General features: G+C 38.4%; 1 protein-coding gene across 5 annotated transcripts in view; it reads right to left on the bottom strand.

Annotated features, from left to right (window-relative positions):
- LOC127638910 (cGMP-inhibited 3',5'-cyclic phosphodiesterase 3A-like) overlaps window positions 1-14398 on the bottom strand; it is a 123922-nt gene that overhangs the window by 22969 nt on the left and 86555 nt on the right. For 4 of the 5 annotated variants that reach the window (XM_052120663.1, XM_052120659.1, XM_052120660.1 and 1 more), the window contains 3 exons: window positions 4307-4464; window positions 865-983; window positions 551-779 (listed from right to left, as the gene is read on the bottom strand). In XM_052120663.1, coding sequence (XP_051976623.1) covers window positions 551-779; window positions 865-983; window positions 4307-4464 — 506 coding nt within the window. The remainder of the gene's footprint in view (window positions 1-550; window positions 780-864; window positions 984-4306; window positions 4465-14398) is intronic. The other variant, XM_052120661.1, reaches the window with a different exon arrangement.

Genomic DNA, 14398 nt, shown 5'->3' with positions numbered 1-14398 from the left:
TATGCTAGTCTCTGAAATATTTGGGCTAATTTGAAATTCTCTCAGCAACCAATAAGCATAGACTAGATAAGCAAAGAACTCTCAGCTCTGTTTAACACATTTGACCTCTCATTCACATGTTTTTTTCCTCGGAAACACTCTTGATTATCATGTACTAACCAAATGACACTGATGGAAATCAGTGTCAATGACATTTTTAATCTTTTTTAATTTAAATAATATTTTCACATAATTTGGCAAAATTACATCTTGATTGGAAATGACGTCCAATAAAAATATTCTGATAACAAGTGATATTTACCTTGATTTTTCATCTCAAGTATGCTCTTCACTGATACATTTGTATGACTTGGTGAACAATTACACTAACATTTGAAAAACTTTATTAGGGGCAAGATTTGTGTGGTGGAAATTATGAGGTGTTATTAGTGTCCGTAGAAAAAACAGTGTGGGATGAGTTATGTACCAAAGTTTAATACGTATGTTTAGGGGTTTGCACAAATCCCGAATCCTAAGTTTGAGCAATAGTACTAAACTGAATGCTTTCTACCTGCTACAGAGAGGAGGTGGTGCCCACTGTGTCGTACTGGAGCTGGGTGCACTCTGACTGTGCGTTAAGGCTTTGTGGGGGCTCTGTGGTGGGGTTCTGTCCTCCTGCGGTAGCTCTGGGTCAGGCAGCTCCACTGAAGGGGTTTTGGTGGTGGGGCTGTTCACCGGCGTGCCCTGGGCTGGGGGGGAGTGGCAGGGTGACACCAAAGGTGAGATGTTGGAAGGGTAACCTGTCAGAGAGCAGACACATCACACAGGCACTGCCAAAGGCAATTTACCTTCTTTTAACATGCACAAAAAAACAGGGTGCTTTACCTCTTCGGCTTTTGCTATAGATGTGGTTGGTAGCTGGGGCAGCATATGAAGCAGACATGGACCTGCTCTTGGAGATAGTGAGCATCACAGTGTTGTTCCATGAGTCACTGTTCACCAAACTGAAAAACAGTAAAGAACAAGTTTTTCATTTCATGGTTTCTTGTAAAACTTCATGAAACATGAAATCAAAATTGACCCTATTTACTTTCTTAATACATGTTTCTGGTCTTAATGTCGTTTATGGTCTGGCTCCATTCACTTCCATTATAAGTGCCAGTATTATAACCACATTTTTCTTTATATTTATACATTATATAAAGGTGTGAGTCAAAATTATTTTTTGTAGCAATCAACATTATGCCACAAATGCTGTCGATTTAGCTTAACCTGTATTAAACCCAGAACATTCCTTATATGGCACCCGGAAGAGGTGTTGTTCTGTTTCTTTCTATAGACCACTGTAATTGTGTCCATGTGAAAAATACTTCAACTAAATGTACACAATATGACATCCTACCCCCTTCCCCCCAGGAGATCCTTGAAAATTGCAAGTATTAATATACTCACTATTAAAAAGGAAGTCCTGCCATCTGATACTATTGCAAAAGCATAACCAGTTATTTACAGCAGTCCTTACTCTAGAATGTGCATGTACAGACACTTATTAAGCCTGCATGTACCTTAACTTACACAACACAGCATATCCTACCCCATTCTACCCTAGGGGATACTTGTAAAATTAAGTACGTTCACAAAGCACTTTCCATGCTTAAAAAAAAGTTGAAGTGGCTTATTTTTGGAGAAGAGTTCAGATTTGAATTTTCCTGCCAACTACAATGAATTTAGCAGAGCAGGACCCCAGCTGTGGGAACACTCCACCATAATCCATTAGGACGCTGTGCAGGAGACCTGCCACTTTACAAACCAGCATCAACATGGTCACACAGGCACTCCTCCATCATGTGAGCCTCTATTTCTCAACCAGCGCTTTCATTTGGACAGGCTCCGAATCTAAACACAAGGCTCACTCTAGTGTCTCTTTAAACTCGCTGTCTACACAGTGCAGATGGCTATCTGGATATCAGTATTAATGGGCTGAACTTTAGTTGCGCTCTATAACTCAAACTGAAATAAGAGATATAGAGGTGGAGAAATGCCCAAAGATGGACATTCTAAAATTGAAATCAAACATTGAGACTAATGTTTGTAAGACTCACTGTTGAAAGTTCAAGCGCTCAAATTAGACATACAACAGCTGTGCTCAGACAAAACACTATAAAACACAAGACAATGATGACAAACAAAACAAAACCAAGGGCAAATGGATAAAAGTGGTATCAAACGAATTCCGAAACTCCGAGGACTTCAGAAAGTATGCATTGTTGAGTGTATTTTCTCACCACACAAAGTCAACATGAAACAACTTTAGCAACCGGTTTTATTTTTATTTCTGAGTGAAACAGGACATCCAACTTGGAATTATTTTTTTGATTTTGTCTTTTTATCAGTCGAAAAGGAAAGTCATTTCTAGGCAAGTATTACATTTGGATAAATGATTAAGACGACACATTTTTCTTTTAAATTATGTGCACTGATGAATAATGCACAATAACACCAGCAACACGCATTACAAAAATAAATGGATTTTAAGCATTTCTGACAGAGGGTCAGAATGACGGTAGAAAAAGGACATGTTTTACAAATATATATATATGGTTTTTTTTGGTGCAAAAAAAATTACTAATATTATAAGTGAACATCAAGGAACATATTTAAATAATAATAAAAAAGGCATGTTATGACCCCTGTAATGGCGAGTTTACACACGATTTTCACTAGAGATTGGCGACAAAAGCATGAAACCGTAGGCAAATCGGAGTTCGCTCTCGGGAGCGACGATCGCAATGTAAGAATTATCAAAGACACAATTTGAGAGAAGCGCCGACGCATCGCCAATGTCAGCGAGACATCTGGAATGTTAAATATGTGGACCCGTCTGCGACTCCAAATCTTGCAATGTGAAATGTGTTTTGACTGATTACAACTGCAGCGTTGACCAATAGCCAATGACAGAGCAAGAAATGGGGCACAGGAAGTTTCAGTGGGAGGAGTCCTGATGTACCTGCAACAGAACATCAATAGGCATGGCTGCGGTATCAAGAAAGTCTCAGTGGACCGAAGAAATGGAGGAAAAATTTGTGGAACATTGGCACGAGCACCAGTGAATATTTTATTTTTCATCTGAACTCTACCACAGCCGGGTAGAGAAAGAGAAGAGCTGGAGAGAAATTGCCAATTCTCTTGGACAGTCAGGTAAGCAAATAGGTCGATTTTTCAGTAGGAGGTCATTTTTCATATTGTAACCAATAAAATATATGATTAAAGCCATACACATCATATTCTGAAATGCATAACATATGATCATGCTCTTTTTTCATATCTCATATCACTTCTTGCGTGTGTTCTGTTGTGAAACGTAATTTGGAGTCCAGGCAGAGTCGTCGGGGATTCGTCAATAGTGAAATGTTTTGTAATGTGTTCAACCGATTCCTCGTATGACAAGACAGACAGTTGTATAATATGAACGGTACAACGATGCGACGTCTTTGAAAGTCATGTAGCGTGTAGGAGGCATAACCTTACTTCATGTTACTCCATGAGGATTAAAGGAATATTCTGGGTTCAATACAAGTTAAGCTGAATCGAACATCATTTGCAGTGTTATGCTGATTACTGCGAAAAACAACATTCATCCCAAAAAAGCTAAAATTGTATTTACAGTAAGGTAAGATAATGGGGCCAGTTCCTCAACGTTAAAATACACATTGTTTACAAATGAGTCACAAGGTGCAAATATACATGTTAACATGTGTGATTAAATCATTTGCTAACCTTGTAAGTGAAAAGTTATGCACAATTTTACGAATCATTTGTCATGACAATGTAGCATTGGAAATCTCTGTAATCTATTAAATGCCATAATGCATGAAAATCCCTGAAATCAAGTTTCCAGTTACAGATGCCATTGTAGAAATACATTATTCACAATCAGCCATGATTAATATAATCCAAGAGCGAAAGTGTCCAATAACAAGAGAGTTACTCAGATTTAGCTGAGAGTAGTATTCAGCTGGTCATGTGACTCTGAAATGGCAGCCCCCATGAGGGAGCCCCTGCCCCGTGTAGAATAAAACAGCTTTTATAAGATTACTGATCTAACTAGAGTCCTCATCTCATGTGAGTGATCATGATTTTATACATATGTTTCAAAATTACAATTCATTTCTTTAAGAGTAAAACTTTTTAATGAGGAAAAAATGTCTGAGTGCACCTTTAACCATAAATGTACTTTTCCATTTCAATATACGAGGGAAAAGTTTACCAATTTATTTTTGGTGCTAATCAACATTATGCCACGTATGCTGTGGAGGGAGTTTGTTACCTGCTGGAAGGGCCATCGTGAGTTGATTTGATGCTGGCACTGCGGTCTCGCCTGACCGGCCCGGGTTCAAGTGTCGGCAGGCCCGTGGCTGAGGTGGTGGTGGTCCACGTGGAAGAAATCCGTCTCAAAAGCCCTGGAGGCAAACTCCGCCTTAAGCGCTGTTATTTAAAGAGAACATTTGTCAACTTTAGTGTAAAACAGTTTTGACAGTGCAGCATAACAGTTTGAGTTACAAATTCTCAGCTAAGGTCAGTTTTGAAATGTGTCAAAAGTCACATCACCGATTATAATCTGACACCGACCCAGACAGAATAAAACCACGAGTGTATGACAAACCAGAATTGACTCTTTTTGGCATTGTATTTGTTATTCAAAGTGGTAGTTAACATTAAACTAGGACTTATGTAAATTATGTAAATCGTGGAAAATGTGGTGAGTCTGTGTGTTAAGCCAAACATCTGAGGAAGGCAGATGATGGTGGACCATCAGGGAATATTTAGACAACCCACAGAGGAGGAAACTGGGAAAAGAACATATGGAAGACCCTAAGGAAATGTGTCTGTGCTCTCCCTGCTTACATAAGCTGTGAACCAATCACAATCAAAAACCTTGGATGATTTGGCACAAGTATACTTGTGTTAAGTATGTTTCTGGCCTTACAAAATTGTACCACTGTGCACGAAAAGTTTCAAAACTGCATTACCAGAGAGTCAAGCCGGTGAAGAAACTCTCTTGACAGCAAATTAATATTTCAAACGCTTTGCAGGGCTTCGGCCCACGTAGAGAACCACAGGGCAAATCTGCATGCCCCCTACCCAATCTTCCTGCCGCCCCCAGTGCTGCACTCTCATCAGTACCCGCCCTGGGCGTTCTGCCACACTGTCACCCCCACCTTCACATTATTGGAGACAGATGGAGTGACCGTTGGGGTCAGAGGGCAAAGATAGTTTCTATTTTCAGCTTCCAAAAATTTCCCATTCATCAGTCTATGGCCGAAAACATAGAAAACATCTCAGATACGGGCGTCTGATAGTAATTAATCTGGAATGGCTGTCAGCAGATGTTGGAAGGAACATGTTTGAGTGGATTTAACAGGGCTTCATGTTTGGAAAGGTGCTCGGGAAGTGAGTCTGCACTCTCTTATGCTGTAGTGCGCTTTCTCTGTCTTTCTCTCGCTCATTCAGACAGAATGTCGGTGCGAGAGAGTTTCAGCGCTCAGGTGGCTTTGAGCGGAGTCCGGTCCGATCAGGGTTCTGTGCTGACTGATAGAACCATTTTCTTTTCTGGTGTGACAGCTTGGCGCTTTGTTCCCATCACAGGCAGAATATTACTACACTCTGCAATAACTTTAAGGGGGAATCACATGAAACAGATGGTTATGTCTTATCTTCTGCTTTAGCATGTCATTAGGAAATATACATTTTAGATTTACAAATATTCCTTTTGATAAAGTACAGAATATACACTGGTGGCCAAAAGTTTAGAATAATGTACAGATTGTGTTGTTTCGGAAGGAAATTGGTACTTTAATTCACCAAAGTGGCATTCAACTGATCACAATGTATGGTCAGGACATTACTGATGTAAAAAACAGCACCATCACTATTTGAAAAAAGTCATTTTTGATCAAATCTAGACAGCAGCATCACTCCAACACCTTATCCTTGAGTAATCATGCTAAACTGATCATTTGATACTAGAAAATCACTTTCCATTATATCAAACACAGTTGAAAGCAATCTGGTTCATTAAATGAAGCTGAACATTGTGTTTGTTTTTGAGTGGCTACAGTATGCAATAGACTGGCATGTCTTAAGAAACTCTTCTAGAAACTCGTCAGTCAATCGTTGTTTTAAGGAATGAAGGCTATACAATACTTGAAATTACCCAAGATTTCATACAAAGGTGTAACTACTGTCTTCAAAGATAAAGGACAACTGTCTCTAACAAGGACAAAAAGAGATGTGAAAGAACAGATGTACAATTAAACAAGAGGATAAGTACATCAGAGTCTCTAGTTTGAGAAAACATGTCCTCCGCTGACAGCTTCATTGAATTCTACCTGCTAAACACCAGTTTCACGTACAACAGTAAAGAGAAGAACAGGAAGCTACAGGAAGTGTGGGGTGAAAGGTCACCTGAGTATCTGGACAAACTGACAGCTAGAATGTCAAGGATCTGCAAAGCTGTCATTGCTGCACATGGAGGATTTTTGATTTCAAATTGTAATAGTAATCTTTCACATTATTAACTGACTATACATTGTGATCAGTTTAATGCCACTTTAGTGAATAAAAGTATCAATTTCTTTCCATAACAGCTAGGTGTATTTAAGCTAATGTGATATCCTGATAGAACTGATACAAGTTAACAAGAAAATGAACCATCGAGAACAGGACACATGAATATGAGGGAAGAAGGATATCACCTGACAAGACAAGAAGTACACCGAACTTCAAACTAAAAGTCTTAAATACACCTAGCGACCTCTAGTGGCGCTAGGGCAAATGTCCCAGGTGTAAGACCTACAAACAGATGGCATGACCCACACAGAGCAATCTCGACAGAATTTAAATTAGTCTGGGATCTCATGAAGAAACAGGAGCAATTGAGACAAGTTGCGGCAAGTTCTCCAAGAAGCTTGGAAAATCTCCATCTTGCATTATATTACGAGATAAATCATTAAATATAATTAAAGTGTTAGTTCACCCAAAAATGAAAATTCTCTCATTTACCATCCCCATGTATCATTTTCTTTCTTCTGCAGAACGCAAATGATTTTTAGAAGAATATCTCAGCTCTGTTGGTCCTCACAATGCAAGTGAATGGTGGCCAGAACTTATAAGCTCCAAAAAGCACACAAAGGAAGAATAAAATCCAGTAGTTAAAACCATGACTTCAGAAGCAATATGATAGGTGTGGATGAAAAACAAATCAATACTTAAGTCCTTTTATTAACTATAAATCTTTAAGTTATTAAATTTATAGTCTAAAAGTTAAGGCTGAGATATTCTTTTAAAAATCTTCATTTGTGTTCTGCAGAAAAAAAGAAAGTTACACACATCTGGCATTTTTGGGAGAACTTTCCCTTTAAAGGCCAAATTATATTTTGCTTTAAGAAAAACTATTATTATTTGTATCATTATTATTAACCAAAGAACCCAAAGAAGGACATATTTCACCCCAAATAATACAAAATAAATAATAACAATAATCATAAAATTAAATATATTTTTGCTTAAAGAAGTTAAGGCTCCTTTAGGACAATATTTTGCTCTATGATATTATTTTGCATGACAATTAATTACATTTTCCTCCTCATTAATTCAAGAAATCCTTCTCATTGCAGTAATGTTGCATACTAAATTATAATTTTTCTAATTATTCTTGCCCTTGACATTAAAAAATGACAACCCCATGCTGATAAAATATTAACCATATTGCATAATATTACAACATAAAACATTATATATTATTTAAAAGCTATTTTGCTAAAAGAAAATTAAGCTATTTTAAAGACCCTATTATGAGATTTGATTTGCATGACAATAAAGCAAATTTTCCTAATTAACATTAAGTGAAATTCTCATTTCTGTAATACATAATAAATGATGCTACATTTTCAATTACCCGATGAACTGTTACTACTACCCTGAGAACCTTCTGATTTCCATTAGGAAAGCAGTAAGCAAAAGCCACCAAAATAAACATTGAATAAGGGTATGCAAGTCATATTTTCCAGCCACAATTTAAGTAGGCATTTTTGTCCAAATAAGCCTTTTACAGGGAGCTAAAAACACCCCCCAAATATAGGCCACAGCATGAAAGTTCTCAATGGTAATAATATGTTGTTTCACATAAAAAAAAAAGTATATAAAAATCTCAAGAGATGTGAAATTGCTCCAGCAATTTTTTTTATAATTTTTTGTACATTCAGAAACAACTAATCCCAAGGAGCTGTGCTTCAATTAAATTCTTGTCCTTGACTTTGGAAAATATAACCCCATGTTAATACCATTGTGTCTCTTAAACAAAATAATAATTTTATGACATGAAACATTAAAGACTGTTTTAAAGATATGGTTAAAAATATATTGACAAACTAGCTGTGCACTGCACCAATGGCACAAACTAAGGCTGAGTAAAATTAGGATAATAACATTGGGGATAAAAGGACCCCCAAGGTTAAAAGCACAGTTGATCTGATTGTCTCCAAAACACTAAATAACAACAAAAACACTCATAGCACTTTCCTAAACACCCGTTTGTCACTATGCACTGCAAAATATTGAGATCGTAGCGAGAAATGTCTAAAGGTTGATTTTGAGGCAATTTAATCGAATATTTAATCATTTTTAAATGTTACAAATTAATGAAAATCCCTGAAATTATCACATCTATTTTGAGACAAAATACTTAGCTGTTATTTTAGTTTTGTTCAAGGAGATTCAATCAAATGTTTAAAAAAACTGTCCAATAAGTCAACGGATAGTATTTGGGGTAGAAGGCCCCCCTGTTGCATAGGCTAAAGGCCCCCCATAAAACACATTGTTTTTCTTAAGTGAGGGGAACTGAACATGTTCAAAACAGGCTTACATTGACCAGTCCGATCACAATGGAGATTGATCGGTGTGTAGAATACTACAATAATTGAGAAGTTATTAAATGTCAAATGTAATTGAAATGAACAGGAAATGGAGCATCCTTTTCTAAAGTGGTTATTTTGAATAATCATTATCTTAATTTGTTACTCAGAAAAGCATCTTGATGTCTCACAATTATTTGCATTAGTTTATATATTTTGGCCTATAATTATTGCCCTTATATACGTTTTTTCGATCTTAATCAATTTTGTGACCAAAAAAAAGTCACAATGATTTTGTTTCCGATATAAAATTAAGCAACACTGTGATTTACATCGTAATAATATTAGAAGCCTTTTTTATTTTTTGTCCAATAAATTTCTTAAAGCCCATGTCAATACACAGATTTTCTCATGACTCGTGAGTTGAAGACAGAAATGTTTACAACTTTTTAAACTTCAGCATGCATCCAAAGTTGGCTGGATATTCTTTGCTGTTCGTCATCACTCAAAAATGTTTACAGAAATCCCCATGTGCTATTTTTAATATACCAGTAATAAATTGTTTATGAAAACTCTCCAGCCTGGTCTCGTGAAATTTACATGAACATGACAACCCTTTTGCAATTCAAATTTACGTGCTGTATAACACATTTGGCTGCAGGTTTCCAGTGAAATGTCCAGCTGGGAGCGCCAAAAGCAAGAAAAATGGTGTCTTGTTCACACATAGTTTTAAGGTGAATTTTAGATTTTTTTTTTAAACCTAAAACTTTTGCCTGAACCTAACCAATAGTGTGTTTTTGTTCTCCTCTTTTTCTCCCCAATTTGGACAGCCCATTTCCCAATGCGCTCTAAGTCCTCGTTGTAGCGTAGTGACTCGCCTCAATCCGGGTGGCGGAGGACGAATCTCAGTTGCCTCCAAGTCTGAGACCATCAATCTATGCATCTTATCATGTGGCTTGTTGAGCACATTACCATGGAGACATAGTGCATGTGGAGGCTTCATGCTATTCTCTGCGGCATCCACGCACTCACCATGTGCCCCACTGAGAGCGAGAACCACAGTATAACGACCACGAGGAGGTTACCCCATGTGACTCTTCCCTCCCTAGCAACCGGGCCAATTTGGTTGCTTAGGAGACCTTGCTTGAGTCACTCAGTATTCGAACTCACAACTCCAGGGGTGGTAATAAGCATCTCTACTAGCTGAGCTACCCAGGCACCCACCAATAGTGTCTTTAAATATAAATGAGACATTTAAAAAAGACATCCTTATCACATCAATGTCTAAACCTAAACATTATTGTTTGAAAAAGCACATCATCTGAAGTAACCACATCATTTCACGCCTCTTCCATGACTCTGTCGAGTCACATGTCATTTTAAGTTCATGACTGGACATGAACCGTGGTCCTCCGACTCTATCAGGTGAGCTTCCATGCAAGCTATTCTTATTAGAAGAAGTGTATATTTCTAGGTGGGTAGTAATACAAGTATTAAAAGAGTAAAAGTGTGTCGATATGATAAAATAGCAGGGTCTGAGAAATAGAGAGAAAAATATGTATTTATAAAGTCATATTCAGCCATTAATGTCATGATATGAGTGAAAGGGAATTGTACCTGGAGACACATTTGACAAAAATTTACATAGAGTCACGTTTTCACTATGAGACCAGGTTCTCCTGTATAGTTAATACATATACTGTATGCTTATGATTATGAATTGTTACATTGGTGCATTAAAATTATTCAAAATAATTATTATTTAGTGAAAACATATGTAGTTAGATTTGTTCTGTGTTTTAATGTTTTGAGTCTACTTCGCAACAATGGCTGTTTGGTTGACATCGTGGTTCCCCTGATGAAAAACAAAAAATTCACCCTATGAAGCCATTTCAGAGCAAATACATAAATATAGTGATACATGAAATGTTTTATATAAAACAAAAGCAACAGGGAATAGGACTATTCCAGGCCCGGAAATGCAGTGAACCACTCAATTCAGCAACTTTCCATTGCTATTAGGACTCAATTAGCATTTAAACTTCTGAGACAAAGGTATGCACTCACTTTACACCCTAAAGTAGAAAAATACTGGAGAAATCAGCCTTTAAATCTTAACAGTACTTTCTAAATGGGTTGCACATGCACATAAGTGCTAAAGGTTCACCATTTCAACTTCAGTCCAGCTCTTCGAGTGCCCAAGAGAAATTGAAATCCAATCACTCGTACATCAATATCCAGGTATCCAGGAATGTTACAACTTTTGGAAAAGTGTTTTCCTTTTTCTGAGCTAAAATATACAGCAAAAGTGATTTGGGATTTATGTGAAAAAGCCCCATTTCCTGTCAAGGGCAAAGCTAATGCACCGCTGCCAAATTGGACACCCAGACAGGCCACAAGCATTTCCTCTTAGAGGGAAAAAAGAGCTGCTGCTCGCCATGACCTTCTACGAATCATGTCACCATCCCTGGAACTCCAATGGTTTTTATTCTAATATTTTCACTGTTGACACAGCTGCAAGACTGACAGATAAAACAGAGCGCTAAGAACCAGACTCGCTTATGTTTTTCTTCATGCAGACTGACAAAATATCACGTTATATACTGTATGGTGTCCGGATGGCGAGCAGAAATCTGTTCAGTATCATAGAGCAGCGTTATGTGACCTACATCTGGGCTAGCCATAATGAGTGGGGTTTAATAAACATCTCTTAATGTTGTTTGCTAAGCACTGCAGCATGGGAGAGGAGCTGAAGAGTTGTGCATGGATGGTGTCAGTACGGAAAGCGACTTTTGCCTCACCTAATCCTTAAGTGCTGGCATGCATTTTTAACCGCATGCTAGTTAAACATTAAAAGGCTTCTGTGAGAATGTGCGTCATTGTCTGCTACATTAGAGACCAGCCACACTGGCGTGAATGAGGCAGGAACGTGTGTGTGTGTGTGTGTGTGTGTGTGTGTGTGTGTGTGTGTGTGTGTGTAGTGATCAGGAATGGAGAGCATTGTCCGTGGCAGTAAATCATTATACACAATGGAGTCCTTTTCCTTTGTCTCAAAGTCTTGACTGGTTCCAAAAAGATAACATTATGCATTCAAGAAATAAGGAATACAATCATGTAAAAACACCATAGCTGAGGAAAACCATTTATTTTCACAAACAGAAACCTAATTGACCATTCGCTAAGGTCCACCCCCCTTGGTTACCGTCGCTTGCTAAGACAAGCTTCATGGGACGCCCAATAGGACTGAATTGGAGATTTCCGTAAATGGTGATTTTCAATAAAATGTGCTCATTAAGTGGTCAAAATGGAATGGATATTATTCTTGCAGTATGTAGGCTGGAGTAAAGTGTGATGATGCAAAACCATTCGCCGTTTTACTTTAAAGATGATTTGTGTAATTTTTTACAGTGTAAAAGTACTTTATGATTCCTAGTTAAAGAGAAAACTTTACATGTAAGACATTTGCAGGTTTAATCATAAGTAAACTGTTTGAAAACTAGATAACTATTTTTGCAATCCGTTTTAGTGGTACTGGAGACACAGAAGTTACACTCTTCACCTTTAATAAAACTGTTCAATTAAATGGCAGTGATTATGAATCAGAGGCGATGACAATGCAAAAAGCATTGTGAATGAGTCGACATCCCAACACTCTCAAACTACATATATTTGTATATTTTGCAACAGCCTATATCTCTATTATTCAATAGTTTTATACTGTACGTCTTTTTTCAGTCTGATCTCATGAAAATTAAGTGACTGTGGCTAGAGGTAGACCGATATATCGGTTTAACCGATTCATTGGTGCCGATAGTTGCTTTTTGGAACTATCTTTATAATCAAAAATCTATGCCAGTAACTGTCGTTAGTTTTTTCATAATTTTTTATTTTTAAAATAAGACTCACCAGTGTTTTTCTGGATTTGTTTTTACTTAAAAGCATTATGCACCACACCTTCATTTTTTCTTTTTTGGTTGAATATTAAACTGCATCTGGGATTTTATTCATTTTTGACTCTTTGTCATAATAAGGAAATAATAAAAAAAAATGTTTGACATTCTATAAATGGATTTTTAAAAGCTATTGGTTGATTAATCGGTTATCAGCCTTTACCATCACTTTAGGTATCGGCAAAATCCACTATTGGTCAACCTCTAGTAGATAGCTTTGTTGATTATAATTTTAGTGTATCATTTAATTTCAAGAGTAGCCTCTTTGGCCCTAATGGTTGTGTTCTAGTTTATTGCTCACTTCATTTCAAGTGTAGACAGTAGAGGTAGAATGAACTACTAGTTTTACTGATTAATCAGTTGCTTTTTGGAACGTTTGTATCTTTATGGTCTGCACTTATATTACGCTTACGTTTTAAGTTGTTTTAAGTTAATTTATATCATTAAAGTTTATGCCTCCTCCTTGCCCATCCTTAGACTGTTACAGTGGTGCCAAAACCCGGGAAGGAGGAGGAATGCACTGTCGTGGAGTCCTTGCTGCGGCCATCCAGGGAAGCAGCCGAGGCCATGTGCCTAGGGACGGAGGGGTCGCTGCCGGCCGCCGAGAGCCGGAGGAACCACGGCCATGTGCTGAGAAGGGGAGGAGCGGTTCCATCCAGCCACGGGCCGGAAGACTCACTGCCGTCCGCAGGGGGAGGAGTGAGCTGGCGTCAACAAGAGGGCAGAGGAGCAGTTGAGGACCGGCGAGGAGTGAGCTGGCGTCGGCAAGAGTGCAGAGGAGCAGTTGAGGACCGGCGAGGAGCGAGCTGGTGTCGGCAAGAGTGCAGAGGAGCAGTTGAGGACCGGACGACAGCGCGTCTGGGAGTCGGCGAGCAAGTTCTCTCTCTCTTTACCTCTCCCCATGCCTCCCCTCATCTCTCCCCCCAGGTTCACAGGAGGCGGAGTGGGCCACCGACTGACAAAACGGACGGAAGGGCAGTGTCTCCCCCCGGAGATGGAGTGGGGGTGAGGGTGGGGGGTTAGTCAGACTTGTGGCGCACTGGCCTGAATCGGGCGGGGGAGGAGTGTGACGAGGAGGAGGGCGTGGCCGGGTCGTGATGGAGCATGGCCACCGCTGAATCAGCTGATCAGCATGAGAGCGAGATAAGGGGAAGCTGGAGATGCCGGTTCGTGGCTGAGTTGCATGTGTGTCTGTGTCCTTATGTTTTATGTTGTTTTAAGGTCATTTATATCATAAAAGTTTATGTTTATTTTCCAGCCGGTTCCCGCCTCCTCCATGTCGATCCTTAAACTGTTACAATAGCATTGTGTGAAGAAGACAGTGAAAAGTATTAATACATTTATAATCAGCCGATTTACTCTTAAAGGGAATAAAACATGTTGCAGCGCCTCTAGTGTTTATTTCACCAAGAAATTGGCGTGTTGCGTACAATGTAGAAATCATATTGAAAAAAAAATTTAGGTACTGTATAGTAACGTGATTCTACGAGACCAGATGTCATTTTTAATTTGGTTACGTCATTTGCACTTCTTCGTGGGATGAGTAGGTTATTCACT

This window comes from Xyrauchen texanus, chromosome 47, assembly GCF_025860055.1.
Source record: "Xyrauchen texanus isolate HMW12.3.18 chromosome 47, RBS_HiC_50CHRs, whole genome shotgun sequence".
NCBI lineage: Eukaryota > Metazoa > Chordata > Actinopteri > Cypriniformes > Catostomidae > Xyrauchen > Xyrauchen texanus.
Note: the sequence above shows the minus strand (reverse complement) of the source record. Positions and strands in the feature narration are given on the sequence as shown.